The sequence below is a fragment of the Pongo pygmaeus genome, chromosome 15 (genome assembly GCF_028885625.2).
Source record: "Pongo pygmaeus isolate AG05252 chromosome 15, NHGRI_mPonPyg2-v2.0_pri, whole genome shotgun sequence".
Classification (NCBI taxonomy): Eukaryota; Metazoa; Chordata; class Mammalia; order Primates; family Hominidae; genus Pongo; species Pongo pygmaeus.
Window position 1 is genome coordinate 65612851 of NC_072388.2, and position 22407 is coordinate 65635257.

General features: G+C 36.0%; 1 protein-coding gene across 13 annotated transcripts in view; it reads left to right on the forward strand.

Annotated features, from left to right (window-relative positions):
* Positions 1–22407, forward strand: part of GPHN (gephyrin) — a 682735-nt gene that overhangs the window by 255780 nt on the left and 404548 nt on the right. For all 13 annotated transcript variants that reach the window (XM_054448596.2, XM_063651689.1, XM_063651690.1 and 10 more), the window contains exon 3: positions 14889–14946. In XM_054448596.2, coding sequence (XP_054304571.1) covers positions 14889–14946 — 58 coding nt within the window. The remainder of the gene's footprint in view (positions 1–14888; positions 14947–22407) is intronic.

Sequence of the window (22407 nt, forward strand, 5' to 3'; positions counted from 1 at the left end):
ACTCATTATATTCACTCTCTGTATTAAGTATATAAGACTAAAGACTTGAATCTATAATTCCCTTAGTTAGTCCCCTCAGACTTCTAATGGGAAGAGGCTCACTAGGACTTCTAAGGAAGGACAATGGGCTGTCCTTTCCCTGAATTTCTTTAATTTTTAAATTGCTAGTCAGTAGCCGTGTATATCTTTCCCTGATACTTTTTCAGTGTCTAATCCAGGCTGCCAAGGAGTACTAGAGAGATTATCATCCTTTCTGTTTGTTCTATTGCAGACTCACTTTTTGAACAGAAAAAAAAAAAAGAAAAGAGGGAAAATGAAGAGTGAAAATAGTGAAAAATTCTGGGATTGAGCCTAGAGAAGTAGAAAGTGTTTTTTATCAGTAACTTCTGTCTTCTTAGTAAGACAGAGGGCAAATTTATCTGATATAGATATGTGTTATAAGCTTAGGGGGAAAATGGAAATTTGGAATTGCTATCAGAATACACAGAGTAATTGCTTTCAGAATAAACGGAATAGTTGCTACTCATGCCAGTAGATGTGTGAGCCAACTACAAAGATAATCAGAAGAGTTGTCAAGTATCAATCATGTCCAAGCCACAGTTAAATAGCATACATTTATAATAAATTATATCACTGATTCCCAGCAACATACAACAATGTTTGTATGTAGTAAGTGCTCAAAGGATTATTAAATAATTGCAATTATCAATCGTGTATCTGAGATTGACTAAACAGACTAAAGAAGAGAATACTTGCACATGTCAGGAAAAGATCTAATAGTCATAATGAATAGTGTTTTACAAATTGCCAACAAAAGTTCAAAACAATATAAATAAGAGTACACAAATGAAAATTATAAATATATGGATCTATTTGAAGAATTTGGAGATAACTCAGAGGAAAACCTCTAAAATATACAAAGATTTAGAAAATCAAATTTATGAGGAAGATTAAAGTTAACTGGGAATTTTTAAGTTACTAAAGATAAAACTGAGTAATGATCTAACCAACTAGTATACAGAGTTGGTATATATGGAGAGGAGTATGGCCATCTGTTTGGTATATACATGCAAGACAGAGCAAAATAACATCAATATAAATTGCAAAATGAGAGATTTTTAAAATTATTTATCCTAATAGAAATAAAGTGTATGGCATGAGAAATTAGAATAGATTACCAGATGATTATAGAGAAGATAATCTCTCTTTTAAGTTATTGAAAACTAAAATTGATTTTTAAAAATTCTATTTCCTACCTGCTTTATTCTAAACACTAGACCAAGTTTTGGAACACAGAAATGAATAGCTGACACTATTCCTGACTTTCCAATATTCTGTAGGAAAAGAGCTATATGAGCAGTGACTTTGAAAGCAGGACTTTTTATAATGATAAAAGGATCAATCCATTAGGCATACATGACAATTATAAACATACATGTACCCAAAAAGAGAGTTTCAAAATATATTAAGCAAAAACTGGCAGAATTAAAGGGACAGACAATTAAACAATAATAGTTGGGGGCTTCAGTACCCCACTTTCAATAATGGATAGAACAACTTTGCAGAAGAAGACATTATAATCCAGAGTTATACAGTTAAAACCATAGAAATAAGTATGCAGTAAAGGTAGAATATAGGAGTTTATTTCTAAGCATTCATGGGGTGAAGGATGCATTAAGGGAATAGAAGATGAATGTTTGAAACAACTCCTCAAGATAATTGACTAGTCATCTAGATTTTAAAAGATACATATACTATATATATAATATACATATATACTTGTCTGCTAGGATCATTAGAGAAGAGCATTTTAGACAGTGTGTAGAAAAATGTGGATATGTGTAAAAATTTGTATCTTTGGGCAGCTATTTGTGACTTTGAATTGTTGAAACTTTAATAAGTATACTGAAGTGGAATAAGGGACGATTGTAATACTGGGACATGAGGCTGAAGAGGTATGATTCTGTCTCAAGACAGTGAAGCATATGGATAATGCTAGAGTACTTACAATAATTACCAGTCATCTATGAAATATACCAAATTTTAATTCTAATTATTCTTTCACTTCTTAAAGTGTATGTTAGTCAGGATCTTACCTGATATAGTTTTAAAAAGTATTTTTAAATATTTGATCCTATGTAGAGTTTTTAAAAATTATGTTACCTTTTTTAACTTTTATTTTATGTTCAAGGGTACATGTTCAGGTTTGTTATATAGGTAAACTCATGTCATAGGGGTTTGTTGTACAGATTATTTTGTCACCCAGGTATTAAGCCTAGTACCTATTAGTTATTTTTCTTGATCCTCTCCCTCCTCCTGCCTTCCACCCTCCAATAGACCCTGGTGTGTGTTGTTCCCTTCTATGTGTTCATGTGTTCTCATCATTTAGCTCCTGCTTATAAATTAGAACATGTGGTATTTGGTTTTCTGTTCTTGCATTAGTTCACTTAAGATAATGGCCTCCAGCTCCATCCAAGTCCCTGCAAAGGACATTATCTTGTTCTTTTTTGTGGCTGCATAGTATTTCATGGTGTATATGTATATGTACATTTTCTTTATCCAGTCTACCATTGATGGCATTTAGGTTGATTCTGTGTCTTTGCTATTGTGGATAGTGCTGTGATGAACATATACGTTGCATGTGTCTTTATGATATAACGATTTATATTTCTTTGGGTACATACCCAGTAGTGGGATTGCTGGATCAAATGAGAGTTCTGTTTCAGCTCTTTGAGGAATTGCCACAGTGCTTTCCACAATGCTTGAATTAATTTATACTCCCACCGACAGTGTATACATGTTCCTTTTTCTCTGCAACCTCACCAGCATCTGTTATTTTTTGACTTTTTAATAATAGCCATTCTAATGGGTGTGAGATGGTATCTCATTGTGGTTTTGATTTGCATCTCTCTAATGATCAGTGGTGTTGAGCTTTTTTTCATGATTGTTGGCTGTATGTATGTCTTCTTTTGAAAAGCGTCTATTTATATCCTTTGCCCACTTTTTAATAGAGTTGTTCATTTTCTTCTTGTACATTTAAGTTCCTTATAGATGCTGGCTATTAGACCTTTGTCAGATGCATAGCTTGCAAAAATTTTCTCCTATTCTGTAGGTTGTCTGTTTAATCTGTTGATAGTTTATTTTGCTCTGTAGAAGTTTTTTAGTTTAATTAGATCCCATTTGTCAATTTTTGCTTTTGTTGCAATTCCTTTTGGCATCTTTGTCATGAACTCTTTGCTCATTCCTGCATCCAGAATGGTATTGCCTAGGTTGTCTGGACCAGAGTTTCTATAGTTTTGGATTTTACTATAATGGTACCTTTAATATTAATGAAACCTATAAACCATGAAAGTTACTGTAGAAAATTGTAACAAGAATCTATTTCAACCCTTCTATTGTGCAATATGTTATATACACATATCACAGCTTTTTACCTTTAGTAGTAACTAAAATGTGCATGTTTATTGATTCTGCATTTGCCACACTATGTTCCATGAAACACTGATATTCCAAAAATATTAATACCATAGTAGTCCCCCCCATCCACAGTTTCACTTTCTGTAGTTTCAGTTACGTGCAGTCAAGTGCCATCCAAAAATATTAATATTGAGAGAAAGTTATTATAAAAATAATAACTTTTATTATGGTATATTGTTATAGTTGTTTTATTATTCTTAATCTATTACTGTTCATAATTTAAAAATTAAACTTTATCATAGGTATGTGTGTGTAGGAAAAAACAGTATGTAGAGTGTTTAGTACTATTTTCAGTTTCAGGCATCCAGTATAGATCTTGGAATATATCCCCTATAGATAAGAAAGGACTGCTGGAAAGATTCAAATGGGATGAATAAAAGGATTCTCAGGCCTCTCAGTTCTTTCACCATCTTTCACCCAATGATGTCCTTCATCCTTCCTAAGCCACTGGCTCCAACGGTCACACCCTAGCTCCTTTCATTACTAATAACTATCACTCCTCTATAACTTTCATTTCAGTTATCACCCTCTTCAGTTGTCACTTTCTATTTAACTCCCTCTAGTAATTCAACTGTGATAAATCTTTGATCACTGTGGACCTCCAATTCTTTTTGATTGGCTCCTTACCTCTTTCATTTCCCTCCTTACCTAGCTTACATTATGTAATCAATCGAATACTCTATTAAACATACCTTTAATTTTCATGTCCTTCTCATCATATTGTCTTTTCTTGGGTGAATAGTAGCCACCCAGAGATAACAGGTCCTCATTCTTAGAACTTTTAATGTTACCTTTTAATGAAAACAGATATTTACAGATGTGATTTAGTTAAGGATCTTGAGATGGAGAGATTATTCTGGATTATTAACGTTGGCCTGAAATGCAATCACAAGTGTCCTCGTAAGAGAGAAGCAGAAGAAAATTTCTTATAAACAGAAGAGAAGAAGATACACATAGGAGAAGAAAGCAGGAAGCAGAGAATAGAGTAATGTGACCACAATCAAGGAATACTGCAGCCACCAGAAGCTGCAATAGACTAGAAGTAGATTCTCCACTAGAGTTTCTGGAGGGAGTGCGGACCTGCTAACACCTTGATTTCCTCAGTCAAGTATCTCGAATCTCTGATACTGATTGTAGACGTCTGGCCTCAGGACAGTGAGATAATAAGTTTTAATTGTTTTGAGCCACCACACAGTAACCACAAGAAACTAATACACTTGCCTAATCCATAAGGCTGGTTAAATTCCAAGTCTCTGTCTGTTTTGGACCTGCTTCCTTGTAGCTGAACTTAACCGGAGAAAAACAGGCAACCATAATGACTGATTCATCCTTAAATTTATGATCACTAACTTTTTATTAGTCCATTTAGTGCAACACTTCTTTTATTTCCCTAGTCCAGGGACTGGCAAATGTTTTCTATAAAAGGCCAGTAGTGAAAATCTTAAACTGTGAATTATACGGTCTCTGTCAGAATTCTGCTAGGGCCAGATTTTTGCCAGCCCCTGCTGTAGTCTGTTTTTTCTCCCATTATATTACATGACTGTCGTACCTGCCTCTCTCTCTTCAAACCTCCAAAACCTTCTCTCCAATTCTTACTTCTTAGCCTATAACCATGGAAAGCCATGTTATGGAGAAAAGTTATCAAAAGAGAGCTTCCCTGTGTTTCACTACAGCTTCTTACTTTCCTTCATCCATCCAAATATTCTGCCCTCTGTCATGTTTCTAATGATGAATATGCATGGAAGAACCATGGAGGCCTCTAACAAAGTTGAAGTCGTCCATTTGTGCACGTAATCCCATACCTTCTCATCCACCCAGAGACATAGCTCCAGCAATTGTTCTAGCTCCTGAATCTTCAATATTCTCTTTCTACTTTATTTTTCTCATCAGCGTACAAACATGCTTTTATTTTTCTACCCATTAAAAAATATATTTGACCTCCTTTCTCCTTCCAGTTATTGTCCCACCTTTTTTCCTTTTATAGTAAAACTTCTCTTTATAGAGTAATATAAAAGGTGTCTGTACCTTCTGTCTACATTTCCTCCCCTCCCATTCTTTTTATCTTCTTTTAAAAACTTACCATGTAAAATTTCAAACATACATAAAAGTAGGAAAAATAGTTTAATTAAAGTTGCTATGTGTAAGTTACATAGTTTCAACAATTCATAACTCATGGCCAAACTTGTTTCATTTCTACTCTCATTCTATAAATATACCACTGGAATATTTTCAAACTAATTTCTGTCATCATGTATTTTATCCACAAATATTTTCATATGAAAAGATGACACCTCTTTAGTTTTAAAATATAACCACAATACCATTATCATACCTATAAAAAACAATTTTTAAATATCATCACATGCCCAATTAATGTTCCAATTTTCCTGATTTTTGTCATAATCCTTTTTTATTTTTACTATTGATTTGTTATAATAAGGATCTAAACAAAATTGTTTTGACTAGATACATTTTTTAAGTATTTTTAAATCAACGAGTTACACTTTTCTCCACCCATTTTTTTTCTGGCAACTAATTTGTTGAAAACACTGGGCCCTTTTTGTTTTTTGTCTACAGGGTTACATTCTGGAAGCTGGTGATTGCAAGGATGTGCAGTACCTCTCCCTGTTTCTATTTCCTGCACACTTGATCACATTTCTCTTTTTTTTTTTTTTTTTTTTTGAGATGGAGTCTCGCTCGGTTGCCCAGGCTGGAGTGCAGTGGCACGATCTCGGCTCACTGCAAGCTCCGCCTCCCGGGTTCATGCCATTCTCCTACCTCTGCCTCCCAAGTAGCTGGGACTATAGGCGCTCGCCACCACGCCCAGCTAATTTTTTGTATTTTTAATAGAGATGGGGTTTCACCGTATTAGCCAGGATGGTCTCAATCTCCTGACCTCGCCATCCGCACGCCTCGGCCTCCCAAAGTGCAGGGATTACAGGCATGAGCCATCGCGCCCAGCCGATCACATTTCTCTTTAATTTGTTGTTTGTTTGTTAGCAAGACTATTTTATAGGTGATGTGTGTAGTTCCATCTGGAGGCGTATATGTTTGTCTCTCTTTTCGTGGTATTAGCAGCTATTGATGATCACTGCCTGGTTCAATATTTCTTTAGGGGGTTGCCTGTTTTTTCTTGCACTCTCTCTAGTCAGAATTTAATTCCCACCATTCCAACAAAGCTGTCTTACTGAATTACTAGTTGACTTATCAGCAGTATTTGACTGTCCTTGGCTTTCAGGCCTTTCCTTACTTAACATAAAGGTTATTGTTTTCCTAGAATTCTCCTACTATTCTTCCTATCTTAATGGCTGTTTCTTCATCTCTTTTCCAGGTGCTTCTTAATATTCAAGTAACTTAGGCCTCATTTCTTGGACCACTTTTTTTTACCTATACTCCCTTGGTGATTTCATCCCAACTCATTACGTTAAGTATCACCTGTATACTAATGACTCCCAAATTTACAGCTCTAGACTAATGTCTCCTCTGAACTCCAGATTTGTAAATCCAACTGCCGACTTGATATCTCTCCTTGGATATATAATCAAAATCCAAAACTATGCTTGTCCAGAACCTAAGTCTATCTTCTTATCCCCTAAACTTTCTCTATCTCTACTCACAGCCTTCTCCATTCCCAGTTGTTAGCAACAGTATCATTCCAGTTTCTCAGGTCACAAATTTTGGAATTATCTACCTTCAAAATATGTCCAGAATCTGACCACTCTTCACCACCTCCACTGCTATCAGCCTAGTATAAGCCACCATCATATCTTGTATTGCTTATTGCAATAACCTCTTAATTAATGGCCCTGCTTTACCCTTGCCTATCCCTACCCCACCCAGTCTATTCAACTAGCATCCAAAATTAGCCTTCTAAAATAGAAAAAAAAAAGAAATAAAATCATATTTGCTCAAAATCCTCTAGTGGTTTCCCATGTCACTAAGAGAAATAAACATGGCTGTTTTAACGGCCTACAGGTAACTATATGATCTGATACCATATTACTCCTTGGATCTCTCCCTCGCTTCTTGATTCAGTTCTAGGCACTTTGGTCACCTTATTGTTTCTAATATTCACCAAGCACATTCATACCTTAGGGGCTTTGTATTTGCTATTTATTCTACTTGGAATGATATTCTTTCAGATATCATGTGGGGCTAGTTCTTCCTCTTTCAGAAGTTAACTTAAATGTTATCTTTTTGATAGTCTTCCTGTCTTATTTAAAAATTGCAATTCATCAACACATCCTATTCTTTTTTCCTGTTTTATTTTTCTCCATAACACTTATTACCACCTATCATGCTATATATTTTATTTGGTTATTGTCTGTCTCTCTTCTACCTCCATACCAAAATGTAAACTCCATGAGAAAGGAATTTTCATCTGTTTTATTTCCCGACGTATCCCCAGTGGTGAAAATAATGCCTGGCTCCTAGTAAGTGCTTAATTAATATGTGCCAAATGAATTAGATTACATATATTTTTATAACATTGGTTTAAACAAAGTTAGATTTCTTTATTGCAAAACTTCCTAGGGACTTTAATATGCTAATAAAATTATGAGGATTAGCTCCAACAAAGGAATTTAACATGTTGGCTTCCTAAACTCATTTATATGTATAACTTTGGGATTGCGGGGGAGAGCATCTATTCACATCTCAAAGAACACAGTTTGGAGGTTGCTACATTAATTTAATGATTCATTCAGCAGGCATGTATTTAGCACCTGTATGACATTATCCTGGGCATTGTATAGAATTCAAAAATTCATCAAATTGGGATCCTATTCTCAGGGAGCTTACATTTTAGAAAAAAAAAAAAACTAAAGCATATGAACAATTTAAGTGGGCACCCCCCTTCAAATTTGCTTCTTTTCTACTCTTATCCTCTCAAGCCAGAAACCTGTGTTGACCCTTGACTCCTCTTTTGTCCAAATTCTCAATGTATATGTAATCCATCATTAATTCCTGTTAATTCTAACCTCTAGAATATATCTTGAAATTATTTACTTTCTCCATCCCCACTGCTACCATTCTGGGAGAAGCCACAGTTAACCATAGGTGGGCCACAGTCCCATCTGATTACTTAGATAGCAGGCCCTGCTTTTAATCTTTGACCTTGTGGTAGGCAGAATTTTGGACTCATGACTTTCACCTGCTTTTGTTACTCCTGTGAATAAGTTATGTTATATAGCAAAAGAGACATTGCAGATGACCTTAAAATAGGGAGGTTATCCCACATTATTTGGTTGAGCCCAATATAATCACATGAGCCTTAAAAGCAGAGAGAAGGGCAAAAGAGGAAGTCAGAGAGATTGGAAACATCATTTCTTCTTGTCAGATTATTTCAAACATGTATTTGAATAATGAATAATGGCCAAATTCACAGGTATACGTTTAGCACTATTTCTTCCTGAATAGAGAGTATTACCCATCCTAATGACCAATTTCATATTCTTCTTTAAAATAATGAAATTTATCACCCAGCCCTGTTATTTCTGATATATGTTTTTAAAAATCAAAGAATTTTTAGAAGAATCAGATATAGTGTGAAAATGAAAATAAATTTTTAAACAAAAAGCAATAATGTATACTTTCAAATAAATTTGGTCTTTAAAACCGTCCCCTTGGTATGTGTACAATTATACAGATACTGTTTGCCCCAATGTTGAAGTTTATTCTAGATATGATTTAATATATGAGCACATTAGAAAAATTAATGCCATGCCCTTGAAATCACAGGACCTTTTTTTCCCCCTTCTTCCTTTACTTCCTTCATTGCTGTTTAATCCAGACCATTTCCTTCCTCTACCATTTGGCTCAGTAGCCTAGGTTTTCTGGTCTCCCCAGAGAAGACTGCCGCTGTGCAGAATGAGTGGCATGTAAAGAGCAGAGCTACTCCTACTTTGGGAAGTGCAATGGGGCAGACTTGTCCCATGAAGTGTATGTCAGGAAAAAGATGGCAGGTAATAAGTTCTTTTGTGTGCTTTTCACATGCTGAAGGCTGATAACATGGGAATAGTTGAGTACCAGAAATATTAGACACAAGAAAATAAATCACTGCCAATAATAGACTTGCTTTCTAACAAATCTTAGGAATTTTTGTGGGGAAATCTTTTTTTTTTTTTTTTTGAGACGGAGCCTTGCTCTATTGCCCAGGCTGGGTGTCAATGGCGTGATCTCAGCTCACTGCAACCTCTGTCTCCCGGGTTCAAGCTATTCTTCTGCCTCAGCCTCCTGAGTAGCTGGGATTACAGGTGCCCGCCACCACGCCCAGCTAATTTTTGTATTTTTAGTAGAAACGGAGTTTCACCACGTTGGTCAGGCTGGTCTTGAACTCCTGACCTCGTGATCCTCCCATCTCGGCCTCCCAAAGTGCTGGGATTACAGGCATGAGCCACTGCACCAGATGATTTGGGGAAATCTTTGATAATATCTTTCCTAGGTCATGACTCTCTTTTGCTTTAGAACTTAACACATCACTGCTGTAAGAGTTCTTTTTTTTGTTTGTTTTAAAGAAGTGGACTCTCACTATGTTGCATAGGCTGGTCTCAAACTCCTGGCCTCAAGAAATCCTCTCACCTTGGCTTCCAGAAGTGCTGGGATTACTGGCGTGAGCCAGTGAACCTAGCCCTGAAGTCAGTTCTAAATATTGTCAAACAGAGTATTTTACTATCATTGGGCCCTAGATAATCTTTATATTTTGCCATCTTGACTGCTGACATAAGGTAAATTGAGTATCATATCTAGAAAGTTTTTTGGTTTTTTTTTGAGATGGAGTCTCGCCCTGTCGCCCAGGTTGGAGTGCAGTGGCGCAATCTCAGCTCACTGCAACTCCGCCTCCCAGGTTCACGCCATTCTCCTGCCTCAGCCTCCCGAGTAGCTGGGACTGCAGGCGCCCACCACCACGCCCGGCTACTTTTTTGTATTTTTAGTAGAGATAGGGTTTCACCATGTTAGCCAGGATGGTCTTGATCTCCTGACCTCGTGATCTGCCCGCCTCGGCCTCCCAAAGTGCTGGGATTACAGGCATGAGCCACAGTGCCTGGCCATATCTACAAGGTTTTAATGTAGATGTCATTCAGACTAATTTCTGTAATCTTGTCATTGTTATTTCCTCAAAGTGCTGTACCACAAATAAGAAAATAATTTGAATGCAATTAGAAAAAAAATTTACTTTTATCCCAAAGCATTAGTAAGACATGGTTAGCAATAATGCATATATTTTACCTTACTTATTAAACTTGTCATGCTTCTCAACGCATTTCTTCCTGAGGTTGGACATTTTTATAATATAATTTAGCATTTTTATACCTACGTATATTTTTTCTCTCAAAAAGTCTTGTATTCCGGATATTAGCCCTTTGTCAGAGGAGTAGGTTGCGAAAATTTTCTCCCATTTTCTAGGTTGCCTGTTCACTCTGATGGTAGTTTCTTTTGCTGTGCAGAAGCTCTTTAGTTTAATTAGATCCCATTTATCAATTTTGGCTTTTGTTGCCATTGCTTTTGGTGTTTTCAACATGAAGTCCTTGCCCATGCCTATGTCCTGAATGGTAATGCCTAGGTTTTCTTCTAGGGTTTTTATGGTTTTAGGTCTAACGTTTAAGTCTTTAATCCATCTTGAATTGATTTTTGTATAAGGTGTAAGGAAGGGATCCAGTTTCAGCTTTCTCCATATGGCTAGCCAGTTTTCCCAGCACCTTTTATTAAATAGGGAATCCTTTCCCCATTGCTTGTTTTTCTCAGGTTTGTCAAAGATCAGATAGTTGTAGATATGTGGCGTTATTTCTGAGGGCTCTGTTCTGTTCCATTGATCTATATCTCTGTTTTGGTACCAGCACCATGCGGTTTTGGTTACTGTAGCCTTGTAGCATAGTTTGAAGTCAGGTAGTATGATGCCTCCAGCTTTGTTCTTTTGGCTTAGGATTGACTTGGCAATGCGGGCTCTCTTTTGGTTCCATATGAACTTTGAAGTACCTTTTTCCAATTCTGTGAAGAAAGTCATTGGTAGCTTGATGGGGATGGCATTGAATCTATAAATTACCTTGGGTAGTGTGGCCATTTTCACGATATTGATTCTTCCTACCCATGAGCATGGAATGTTCTTCCATTTGTTTGTATCCTCTTTTATTTCCTTGAGCAGTGGTTTGTAGTTCTCCTTGAAGAGGTCCTTCACGTCCCTTGTAAGTTGGATTCCTAGGTATTTTATTCTCTTTGAAGCAATTGTGAATGGGAGTTCACTCATGATTTGGCTCTCTGTTTGTCTGTTGTTGGTGTATAAGAATGCTTGTGATTTTTGTACATTGATTTTGTATCCTGAGACTTTGCTGAAGTTGCTTATCAGCTTAAGGAGATTTTGGGCTGAGACGATGGGGTTTTCTAGATATACAGTCATGTCATCTGCAAACAGGGACAATTTGACTTCCTCTTTTCCTAATTGAATACCCTTTATTTCCTTCTCCTGCCTAATTGCCCTGGCCAGAACTTCCAAGACTATGTTGAATAGGAGTGGTGAGAGAGGGCATCCCTGTCTTGTGCCAGTTTTCAAAGGGAATGCTTCCAGTTTTTGCCCATTCAGTATGATATTGGCTGTGGGTTTGTCATAGATAGCTCTTATTATTTTGAGATACGTCCCATCAATACCTAATTTGCAAATTTAAAAGAAAAAAACAACCCCATCAAAAAGTGGGCGAAGGACATGAACAGACACTTCTCAAAAGAGAAGACATTTATGCAGCCAACAAACACATGAAAAAATGCTCACCATCACTGCCCATCAGAGAAATGCAAATCAAAACCACAATGAGATACCACCTCACACCAGTTAGAATGGCAGTCATTAAAAAGTCAGGAAACAACAGGTGCTGGAGAGGATGTGGAGAAATAGGAACACTTTTACACTGTTGGTGGGACTGTAAACTAGTTCAACGCTTGTGGAAGTCAGTGTGGCGATTCCTCAGGGATCTAGAACTAGAAATTCCATTTGACCCAGCCATCCCATTACTGGGTAGATACCCAAAGGACTATAAATCATGCTGCTATAAAGACACATGCACACGTATGTTTATTGCGGCATTATTCACAATAGCAAAGACTTGGAACCAACCCAAATGTCCAACAATGATAGACTGGATTAAGAAAATGTGGCACGTATACACCATGGAATACTATGCAGCCATAAAAAAGGATGAGTTCATGTCCTTTGTAGGGACATGGATGAAATTGGAAATCATCATTCTCAGCAAACTATTGCAAGGACAAAAAACCAAACACCGCATATTCTCACTCATAGGTGGGAATGGAACAATGAGAACACATGGACACAGGAAGGGGAACATCACACTCTCGGACTGTTGTGGGGTGGGAGGAGGGGGGAGGGATAGCATTGCGAGATATACCTAATGCTAGATGACGAGTTAGTGGGTGCAGTGCACCAGCATGGCACATGTATACATATGTAACTAACCTGCACATTGTGCACATGTACCCTAAAACCTAAAGTATAATAATAATAAATTAATTTTTAAAAAAAAGTCTTGTATTCCACTTATATTGTTTAATGAGCTGTTTAGTCAGTGTGTGATTCTCAGTTGGGAACTTTCAAAGTAATTGAACATAATTTTTCTCTAACCCAACTTTTATTTCTATCTGATTTTATATATGATTTCCATAATTATATTATTGTTCAAATAGAGCAAATCAAGGGTCCTTCCTTTGTACTGTTAACATGTATCCACTTTTCAACTATTTTTTTCTCTGTTAAAACATTTAAAAAATATAGCTACATTTGGAAATGATATAAAAGTATACTTTATTTAAAATACTGTAGGAAAGTTTCAAACACTGTTGTCTTTTGTAAAATTGTAACTCCAGGTCTGCTCAAATACTACACCTTTGCTTTAAAACATGCCTTTTCTCTGAATGCCACTGAAATTGTGAGATTAAAACCTATACATTCTTGTTTTTTTTTCTTTCCAACTTTTATTTTAGTTCAGGGTGTACATTTGCAGGTTTGTTACATGGGTAAATTGCATGTCACAAGGGTTTGGTGTACAGATTATTTTGTCACCCAGGTAATAAGCATAGTTTTTGCATCATTTGGTTGGCTATCTTTTTTTTAATGGAAACCAGAATGGTATTTATTATTTTACATTTGGGAGAGGAGATATCCCAAAGGGTCCAGAATACATAAGTCTCTTACGTATGATACTCCTTTTTTTGTTACTGAGGTGTACTTATAAGCGCAGATAAGTAATCAGAAGGTTTTTTGGTAAGCACTGAATTAGAACAAAGGCAGTTAGGTAATTTGGAGTTTAATAGCCTAGGGTACCTGATAGAGATGTGCTGGGGGCCACAACTCTGTATGTAATTTTAAAGCTTCTAAGTAGCCACATATTAAAAAGTAAACAGAAACAGATGAAATTAATTTTAATAATATATTTAACCCAATATATCTAAAATGTTATTTTAACATGTAGTCAACATATTAAAATTATTCTGTTTTTCATACTAAGTATTCAAAATCTGGTGTGTATTTTATACTTTTGTACATCTCAACTCATTCATTTGCTAGTTCCTTCAGTTGCTTAAGAAAAATTACTGAATGTTTCTGTCTCAATTTTCCCATTTTTATAATAGAGATAATTGCAAGTATTAAATTAGATAATATATGATACATACTTGGCACATGATCTTATATAAAGCTTAGTTGCTTTCTAAAAAATATTTCAAACAGGTGAATATGACGTATAATGGCATCACTGTCTCAAGGCAAAGAACATTTTAAGGATTAAATTATCTGTAACTCCCCAATTCTCATCTCTTCCCCTTGGACAGTGCTGGGCACACACGTCTCTCTGACTCCCTATTCAAATTACTTTAAAAAAAGATGCAGAATCAATGTTCGTTCACCAGTTGTAGCACATGTGCCACACTAATGCAAAATGTTAATAAAAAGGGAAACAAGGTCATGGGGAAGGAAGGGCAGAAATATGTGAATGCTCTAATTTCTGCTCTATTTTTCTGTAAACCTAAAGCTACTATAAAAAGTAAAAAGCTATGATTTCTTTCTTAAAAAAGTCAAACATGTTTGCTGTCAGTTCCTGATGCATGTTAGCTGTGACAGAATACAGCAGTAAAAGTGACAGTTTCAGCATTATTAAAATCATCAATAAGAGGATCTTAGTTATAGGTAAAAAATCTAACAATATTTTCTCTTTTGATAGTCATTCATTATCTACCTCTTTTAAACTAATACATGGAAAATATATGCACAAAATGGTTGTTTTTCCTCCATGGTTGGTGGGGTGAATGCTGGGAGTTATTGGTAGCATTCTGATGGTAATGGCAGAAATCTTTCATACATTTTAAACACTATTGCTGGTTTTGAGAATATTTTCTTCTCCTAATTTCAGGTTGGGTGGGACTATATCAGCATACAAGATAGTACCAGACGAAATAGAAGAAATCAAGGTATAGTATGGCATTTTTCACCTCTACAAACATTTAACATCTTGGTGAGGGGTGGGGAAGAGTTCGTTTTTCTTTATGCCATTGATATTTGGCTATGTTAGACTATTATTTCTCAGTTATCATGGTTGAATTAAAAATTTATATGTATCACATAATCACCATCAGATTTATCTGCCATTTCCAATGAATTTCTGACTACAATATTAGGAGAATCAAAAAGGAACCCTTTCCTGTGTAGTTCATTAAAAATCTACATAAGAAAACACTGTGTATAAGCATTGGTGTGCATAATGGATTATCTTTTTATCTGGTTGCAATTTATTTTCCCTATAAGCCTTCACCACTTTTAAATAATATCAGTCTTTTAGTACATATTTTTCTGGGTTCCTTTGAAAACACGATATGCCAATTTCAATTAAAAATTTACATTACAGTAATGAAAAATTGACTTACTCTTTAAAAATTAGAGCATTATGATATTATTCTGTCTCTAACATTTTACTAAGTCTTATGGAATATTAATTTTCTAACATAATATATTCTTTTTCAAAAGCAAGATTGAATAATTGGATATTAATAATGAAGAATAAACAATACTGGTTAAATTGTTAACAATGACATGTAAAGATCTCAACAAATCATTAAGCTTGATTTGATTAAACTTTTCAATATCAAGTTCAATAAATTCAAATCTTTCAATAAATTCAAATTCAATTCAAAATAATTATTTAATTCTATGACTCAAGACTCAAGGGGCTTTTTTTTTTTTTGAGACAGTCTCGCTCTGTCACCCAGGCTGCAGTGCAGTGGCATGATCTCAGCTCACTGCAACCTCCAACCTCCTGAGTTCAAGTGATTTTCCTGCCTCAGCCTCCCGAGTAGCTTGGATTATAGGCACGTGCCACCACACCCAACTAATTTTTTTTTAAATTTTATTTTAGTAGAGACAAGTTTTCTTCAAGTTGGCCAGGCTGGTCTTGAACGCCTGACCTCAGGTGATCCACCTGCCTCAGCCTCCCAAAGTGCTGGGATTAAGGCATGAGCCACTGCGCCCAGCCTCAAGGGACATTTTTGAAAAGAAAAAAATCTTGTAATTTGTTTGCATTATTTTTAAATCAAGTAAGCCCATTGATCCATTATATGATACACTATTAGCTTCAGTATGTCAAGTGTTCTAATGTATGGTCAACATCAGAAATTAATGTGTTAATTCTAGCTTCAAAAAAATTTCAAGAAATTTATTCCAACTTTGTGTGAACTTGTAAAATATTTTAGCTAGGAGGAACTTTAGGTCTAATCCAGGTCTCTCATTTTTCATATGAGGAAATTCAATGAAGATTTTTTTTTGACATTCAATAATGACTTCTAAAAATATCATCAAGTGTTGTTAAAGGGTTGGAAAAGCATGAGGATATTACTTCTTGAAATATATTTTATAATGACTCAAAAATTGAACTCTAGAAACTTTAAGCAATTAATAAATATATATGAATCAGCAACATTTATGTAAAGAATATTGAATTGAAATTATGTATTATAAAGGCACTCTGTCTGATAATACAATTAAAATGTGTGTTAACTGATGAAGATAAACCAAGAGTTTTATGAAAATACATAGGAGGGACACCTGGACGTTGGAAAAAGTAAATCAGCAAAGTCTTTCCAAGAGGTAACCCCCAGGAAATTGGAGTTTTATACAGAAGCATAGACATGAAATAATAGGATACCAGATTATAGGGTATAAAATAAAGACTGGTAAGATAAAGGGCTGGAAGCAGGCCATGTTAAGAAGTTTGGTTTTTATCCTGAAAATTATGGAATTCCTTTATGTGATTTTTAAGGAAGAAAGTAACATAATCATTTTGATACTTTTTTAAAGCCTTACTATGCTGAGTGAGAAAAGTGATTTCAGCAGAGAAGAGGTTCTACCTAGATGGAAGGAGACCAGGTTGCAGGAATGTAGGCACAAAATGATTAGAACCTGAACTCAAGCAGTGACAATGAGGCTAGAGAAGAAAACAAGATTTGAAAAATATTATTTCAGAAAGTAGAATCAGCAATACTTGATAACTTATTGGATGTTTAGGGCAAAAAGGAAAGATTGACTCAGATTTCTGGCTTGGGAAATTGAGTAGGTGGTGTTGCTGTTAACTTAAAAAGGATGTTTTGGAGACAGAATATTATTAATAGGAAAGAGGATGTTTTGGACTTACTGAGTTTGAGATCCCTCTCAGATTACCAAATATCCAATAAGTCATTGAATAAATCAGCCTGGAACTCAGAAGAGAAATACAATCTAGTAATTGATATTAAGGTTTGTCCTCATACAAGAGAGTTAATTGAGGCCATGCTAGTCAGCGAATGGAATCTCACGGAAAAGTTATATGAGGTATTAAAATTGGGCTGAAGATGTAGCCTTAAGGAAGACTTACCCTAAAGGCAGAGTATTAATATATTATTTAATTAGTTTAATTAGCAGGACTGTTGCCTGTTTTTAAATAGTGATTTTTTTCCTAAAGGAATCAGCTTTTTTTTTTCATTGTGTGTGCTTTTTTAATTTTAGAGTTACAAGAGTTATTCCTCAGGAGATTCCTTTTAAAAAAAAAGCAGGATTCATGGACGATATGTAACATAATTTTTCCGTCGATTACTGGTATTATATCTAAAATAACTTGAGAGTTTGAGGCCTGAGGCATTAAAAAAAATGAGGAATTCATCTTGCTTTCGAAGTACTCAAAGAAAAACTGTTCTAAAACATTTCACCAATATTTGATGGCACATTAGCATTTTCAGCTGAAATCAGTTATAATCGTTTTTGTTTTGGCTGAAAGAAATGTGAAGCATACGGACGTAATGTTCATTTCAGTTGGGTAATATCTGAGTAATCTTAAATTGTCTAAACAGAACAATTGAGTTTGAATTTGATATGCTACCTGTAGTATATACCATGTATAAATAAATATGTATATGTATTTTTGCTATTAAAATAATATGACTGATTAAACATAAATCACATTTTGGCAGATGTGGGAATCTTTCACAATTTTTTAGCACCAGAAATTATCTGGTTCGTAAATTTTTTCAATTAAACATATATTTATTGATTGTAGTAAATCACTTCAAAAGAGTGAATGGATTCTTAGCCCTTAGCCACATAAAGAGTGAATAAATTCCTGGCCCAATCAGAAGTCCCTTTTTCACCCTAGATGTAACCACTATTCTGATTTCTTTCTTTCTTTTGTTTTGATACGGAGTCTCTGTCGCCCGGGCTTGAGTGCAGTGGCACGATCTCAGCGCACTGCAACCTCTGCCTTCCGGGTTCAAGCAATTCTCCTGCCTCAGCTTCCCAAGTAGCTGGGACTACAGGCATGCACCACCACACCCAGCTAATTTTTGTATTTTTAGTAGAGACAGGGTTTTGCTATGTTGGCCAGGCTGGTCTTGAACCTCCTGACCTCAAGTGTTCCGCCCGTCTCAGCCTCCCAAAGTGCTGGGATTACAGGCCTGAGCCACCATGCCCGGCCTACTATTATGATTTTTATCATTATCAATTCCTTGCTTTTGTTCCGTTTTGCCAACTGTATACACATCCCTAAACATTACAATTCGTGTTTGCGCTCTTTGAACTTCATATGAATTAAATCATATTGTATGCAGTTTTTTTGTGCCTTGCTTTTTATCAACCCTTTTTGTAGGATTCATTCATGTTATTGACTGTAACTAAGGTCTTTGTTTAATTGTAAAATACACCACTGTACCACAGATAACTGAGACATCCTACTGTTGTATATTTAGCTTGTTTCCTTTTGGGATGATTATGAAAAGTGATGCTATAAACATTATTATAAGAGCATCCTGGTACTCATGTATAAGTTTCTCTGAAGTGTATACTGAACAGTGGAATTCCTGGGTATTAAGAAACATGTATTTTCAACTTTCCTGACTGAAATCTCACTTTTCTAAAGTAGTTATGCCAGTTTACACTACCATCTTGAATGCATTTATTTTAAATAGATATATTTAAATATTCTTTATCTGCAATGTATATTAGTATAGATTTTATTTATATGTGAGATGACTAAATTGATACAATATTTTTAAAATGTGTCTTTGTTTTTCCAGCCCATGGGAAAAATCCTGAGGGATAATTCTTAATGAAAAATCCATTTTTGGCCCACTTTTTTGAATTTTGCCTCATGTATCATATACTAAATTTTCCAATTTAAGACACACACATACTTAAGTCTGTCTTTTCCTGAACTTCTGTTCCATTAATCTATTTATTCTTTTCTCAGCACTGTATGGTTTTGATTATAGTGCTTTTTTAGCATAGTAGGAAAGGTCCTGTGTTGTTTTTCTTTTTTATTTTATCGGCTCATGTATTGATTGCTCCAGATAACATTATAATATCTCTGTCATGTTTCAAAAGTATTCCTGCTGAGGAGACTTCCAGCCAAGATGGAGTAGCTTCATTCCTTCCAGATCCTTCCTATTACTACTAAAAATGCCTAGGCATTATAAAATAAACATAGAAAGATTCTGGGCCAGGCGCGGTGGCTCATGCTTGTAATCCCAGCACTTTGGGAGGCCGAGGCGGGCGGATCACGAGGTCAGGAGATCTAGACCATCCTGGCTAATATGGTGGAACCCCGTCTCTACTAAAAATACAAAAATAATAATAATAATTAGCCATGCCTGGTGGCATGCATCTGTAGTCCCAGCTACCTGGGAGGCTGAGGCAGGAGAAGAATCGCTTGAACCCGGGAGGTGGAGGATGCAGTGAGCTGAGATGGTGCCACTGCATTCCAACCTGGATGACAGAGCGAGACTCCATCTCAAAAACAAACAAAAAAACCAAAAGAAAGAAAGAAAGATTCTGAAAGATGGAAAGAAGAAGGCAGACTACCTGGCTACTTGGGAACCTCAGGAATTGAGAAATGACATGGCAGTGAGTTACTTGGGTTTCCTTATTATCTCCTGTATATTCTGGACAGGATACTGAAGAAAGCCTTCAACCTGCACCCACCAACGAGTGGCATAAACAAAAAATACCCCTACAAAAGCCTGTTTGTCTAGCCAACAGACAAGGACAAGGGTCACCTAAGAGGCAAGAATGGCTTTTCAGCAATATTTGCCCTACTACAGCTAAGCACCGATGGAAAAACTGTTCAGTTCCCTTATAGTTTCAGTTGAGTCAAGCAGGCAGCTGATATTCCACATCACCCCCTGCCATCCCACAGAACTAAGTGGCATAGTTCTGAATCCCTCACCTGGTGGTGGCAGCAGGGCTGAGTAGGGAGCTATTCTTCCATCTTTCACCTGGCAGAGCAGATGTCACTCTGATTTCCTGGTTATGATATTAAAGTTGAAACCAAGCAGAAGTTGATCTGTCACCAGCCCAGTGGAAACAAGCTGTGCTCCAATTTTTCCAGCAGGGTAGTGTCAGTGGAGTCCAGTGATGAGCTGAGCCTCCATCCCCATTCAGTAGCAGTGAGACTTAACAAGGCAGCACAAAGTAGAGCTAGTCACCACTGTTTCACCTTTCCTTTCCCACGTAAGTGAGGCCTGGCAGAGAGGCGAACCTCTACCCCCAACTGTATCAACAAGGCTAAGCCAGGTGAGGCTATTGGTACTTCTGCTCACAATATGAGTCAACCATCTACTCTCCCCCACCCTTGGTATTAGCATGCGCCCCTACATAGTATCAACAGCAGAGCAAGGTAATGTCAGCTTTCACGAGAAAGGTCTCAGCAGAGCCAAGAGGGGAGCTGAACTTCTACCTTACAGTCTTAAATTAAGCAGTGTGAATCAGTGCTTCACTTTTGCCAGAGTGGTGTCAGTGAGACCTTGCAGAAGCTGGACATACATGTCCATAAGGCCCTTGTGTTACATTGCGACATGGGGGACATCTGCTAAAAAAGATTAAATAGTCTCAAATATAAAATACCAAATGTCCTAGGTGACAATAAAAATATCAGTCATCATACCAAGAACAAGGAAAATCACAGCATGAGTGAGAAAAAAACAGTGTACAGACACCAACACAAAGAAGATTCAGGTGTTGAAATTATCTGACAAAGATTTTAAAGCACCTATTATAAAAGTACTTCAATAAGCAACTATGAATTCTTTTTAAAATGAAAAAGTGGAAAATCTTGCCAAATAAATAAAAATTATAAAAGGAACAAAATGAAAATTATAGAACTGAGAAATACCATCACCAATATAGAAAACTTACAGGGGGCAACAGATGGAAGTGGCACAACATTTTTCAAGTGCTGGGAAAAAAGAACTGTCAACTACAAATGCCATATTCAATGAAGTTATTCTTCAAGAATTAGTAAGGACATACTCAAACGAGAAAACTAAGAGAATTTGTCACTAGAAAACCACTCTGAAAAAGTGGCTAAATAAATTCTTTAAAGAGAAAGGAAGTAATAGAAAAAGGCCTGAAATTTCAGAAAGGAGAAAACAGCAGAATGGGTCAATACAATAGATTGTATTTTCTTTTAATTTTTAAAATCACCGTTATACTGTATAATATGGTACTCTATATATGTACATACTTAACACAATCATATTTAAAATGTGGAAGAGTAAAGTTGCCTAAATGGAGGTAAGATTTCTGTATTTCACTTGGAATAATAAAATGTCAATACTGGTAGATTGTGGTAAGTTATATCTGTATATTGTAATACTGAGAACAGCCACTAAGAAAAGTATACAAAGCAATATACTCAAAACGCTATGAATAAAGGTAGAATTCTAAAAAGTGTTTAAGTGATTCACAGTAAGCAAGCATATAAAAACAGGAAAAAGAAACAGGACAAAAACAGAAAATAGATAATAAAATGGCAGACTTAAGACCTATGGTCTTAATACTTACCTTAAATATAAATAACCTAAATATGCCAATTAAAAGACAGATTTTGACGAATGGATTTTTAAAAAATGATCCGATAAATGCCATTCTAAATAAACTAATTTCAAAAACAATGACATAAGTAGGTAGTAAGCAATAGGATACAGAAGGATGGCGAAAGATGTATGTGTGAAAACAAACTTTAAAATAAAAAGCAGGAGTGGGCTGGGCACAGTGGCTTACGCCTGTAATCCCAGCCTTTGGGGAGGTCGAAGCGGGTGGATCACCTGAGGTTGGGAGTTCTAGACCAGCCTGGCCAGCATGGTGAAATCTGTCTCTACTAAAAGTACAGAAATAGCCAGGCATGGTGGCACATGCCTGTAGTCCCCATGACTCAGGAGGCTGAGGCAGGAGAATTGCTTGAACCCGGGAGGTGAAGGTTGCAGTGAGCCAAGATCACACCACTGCACTTCAGCCTGGGTGACAGAGTGAGACTCCATTTCAAAAATAAATAAATAAATAAATAAAATTTAAAAAGCATTAGTGGCTGTATTAATATCAGACCAAGTAGACTTCAGAACAAGAAAAATTCTGGAGAC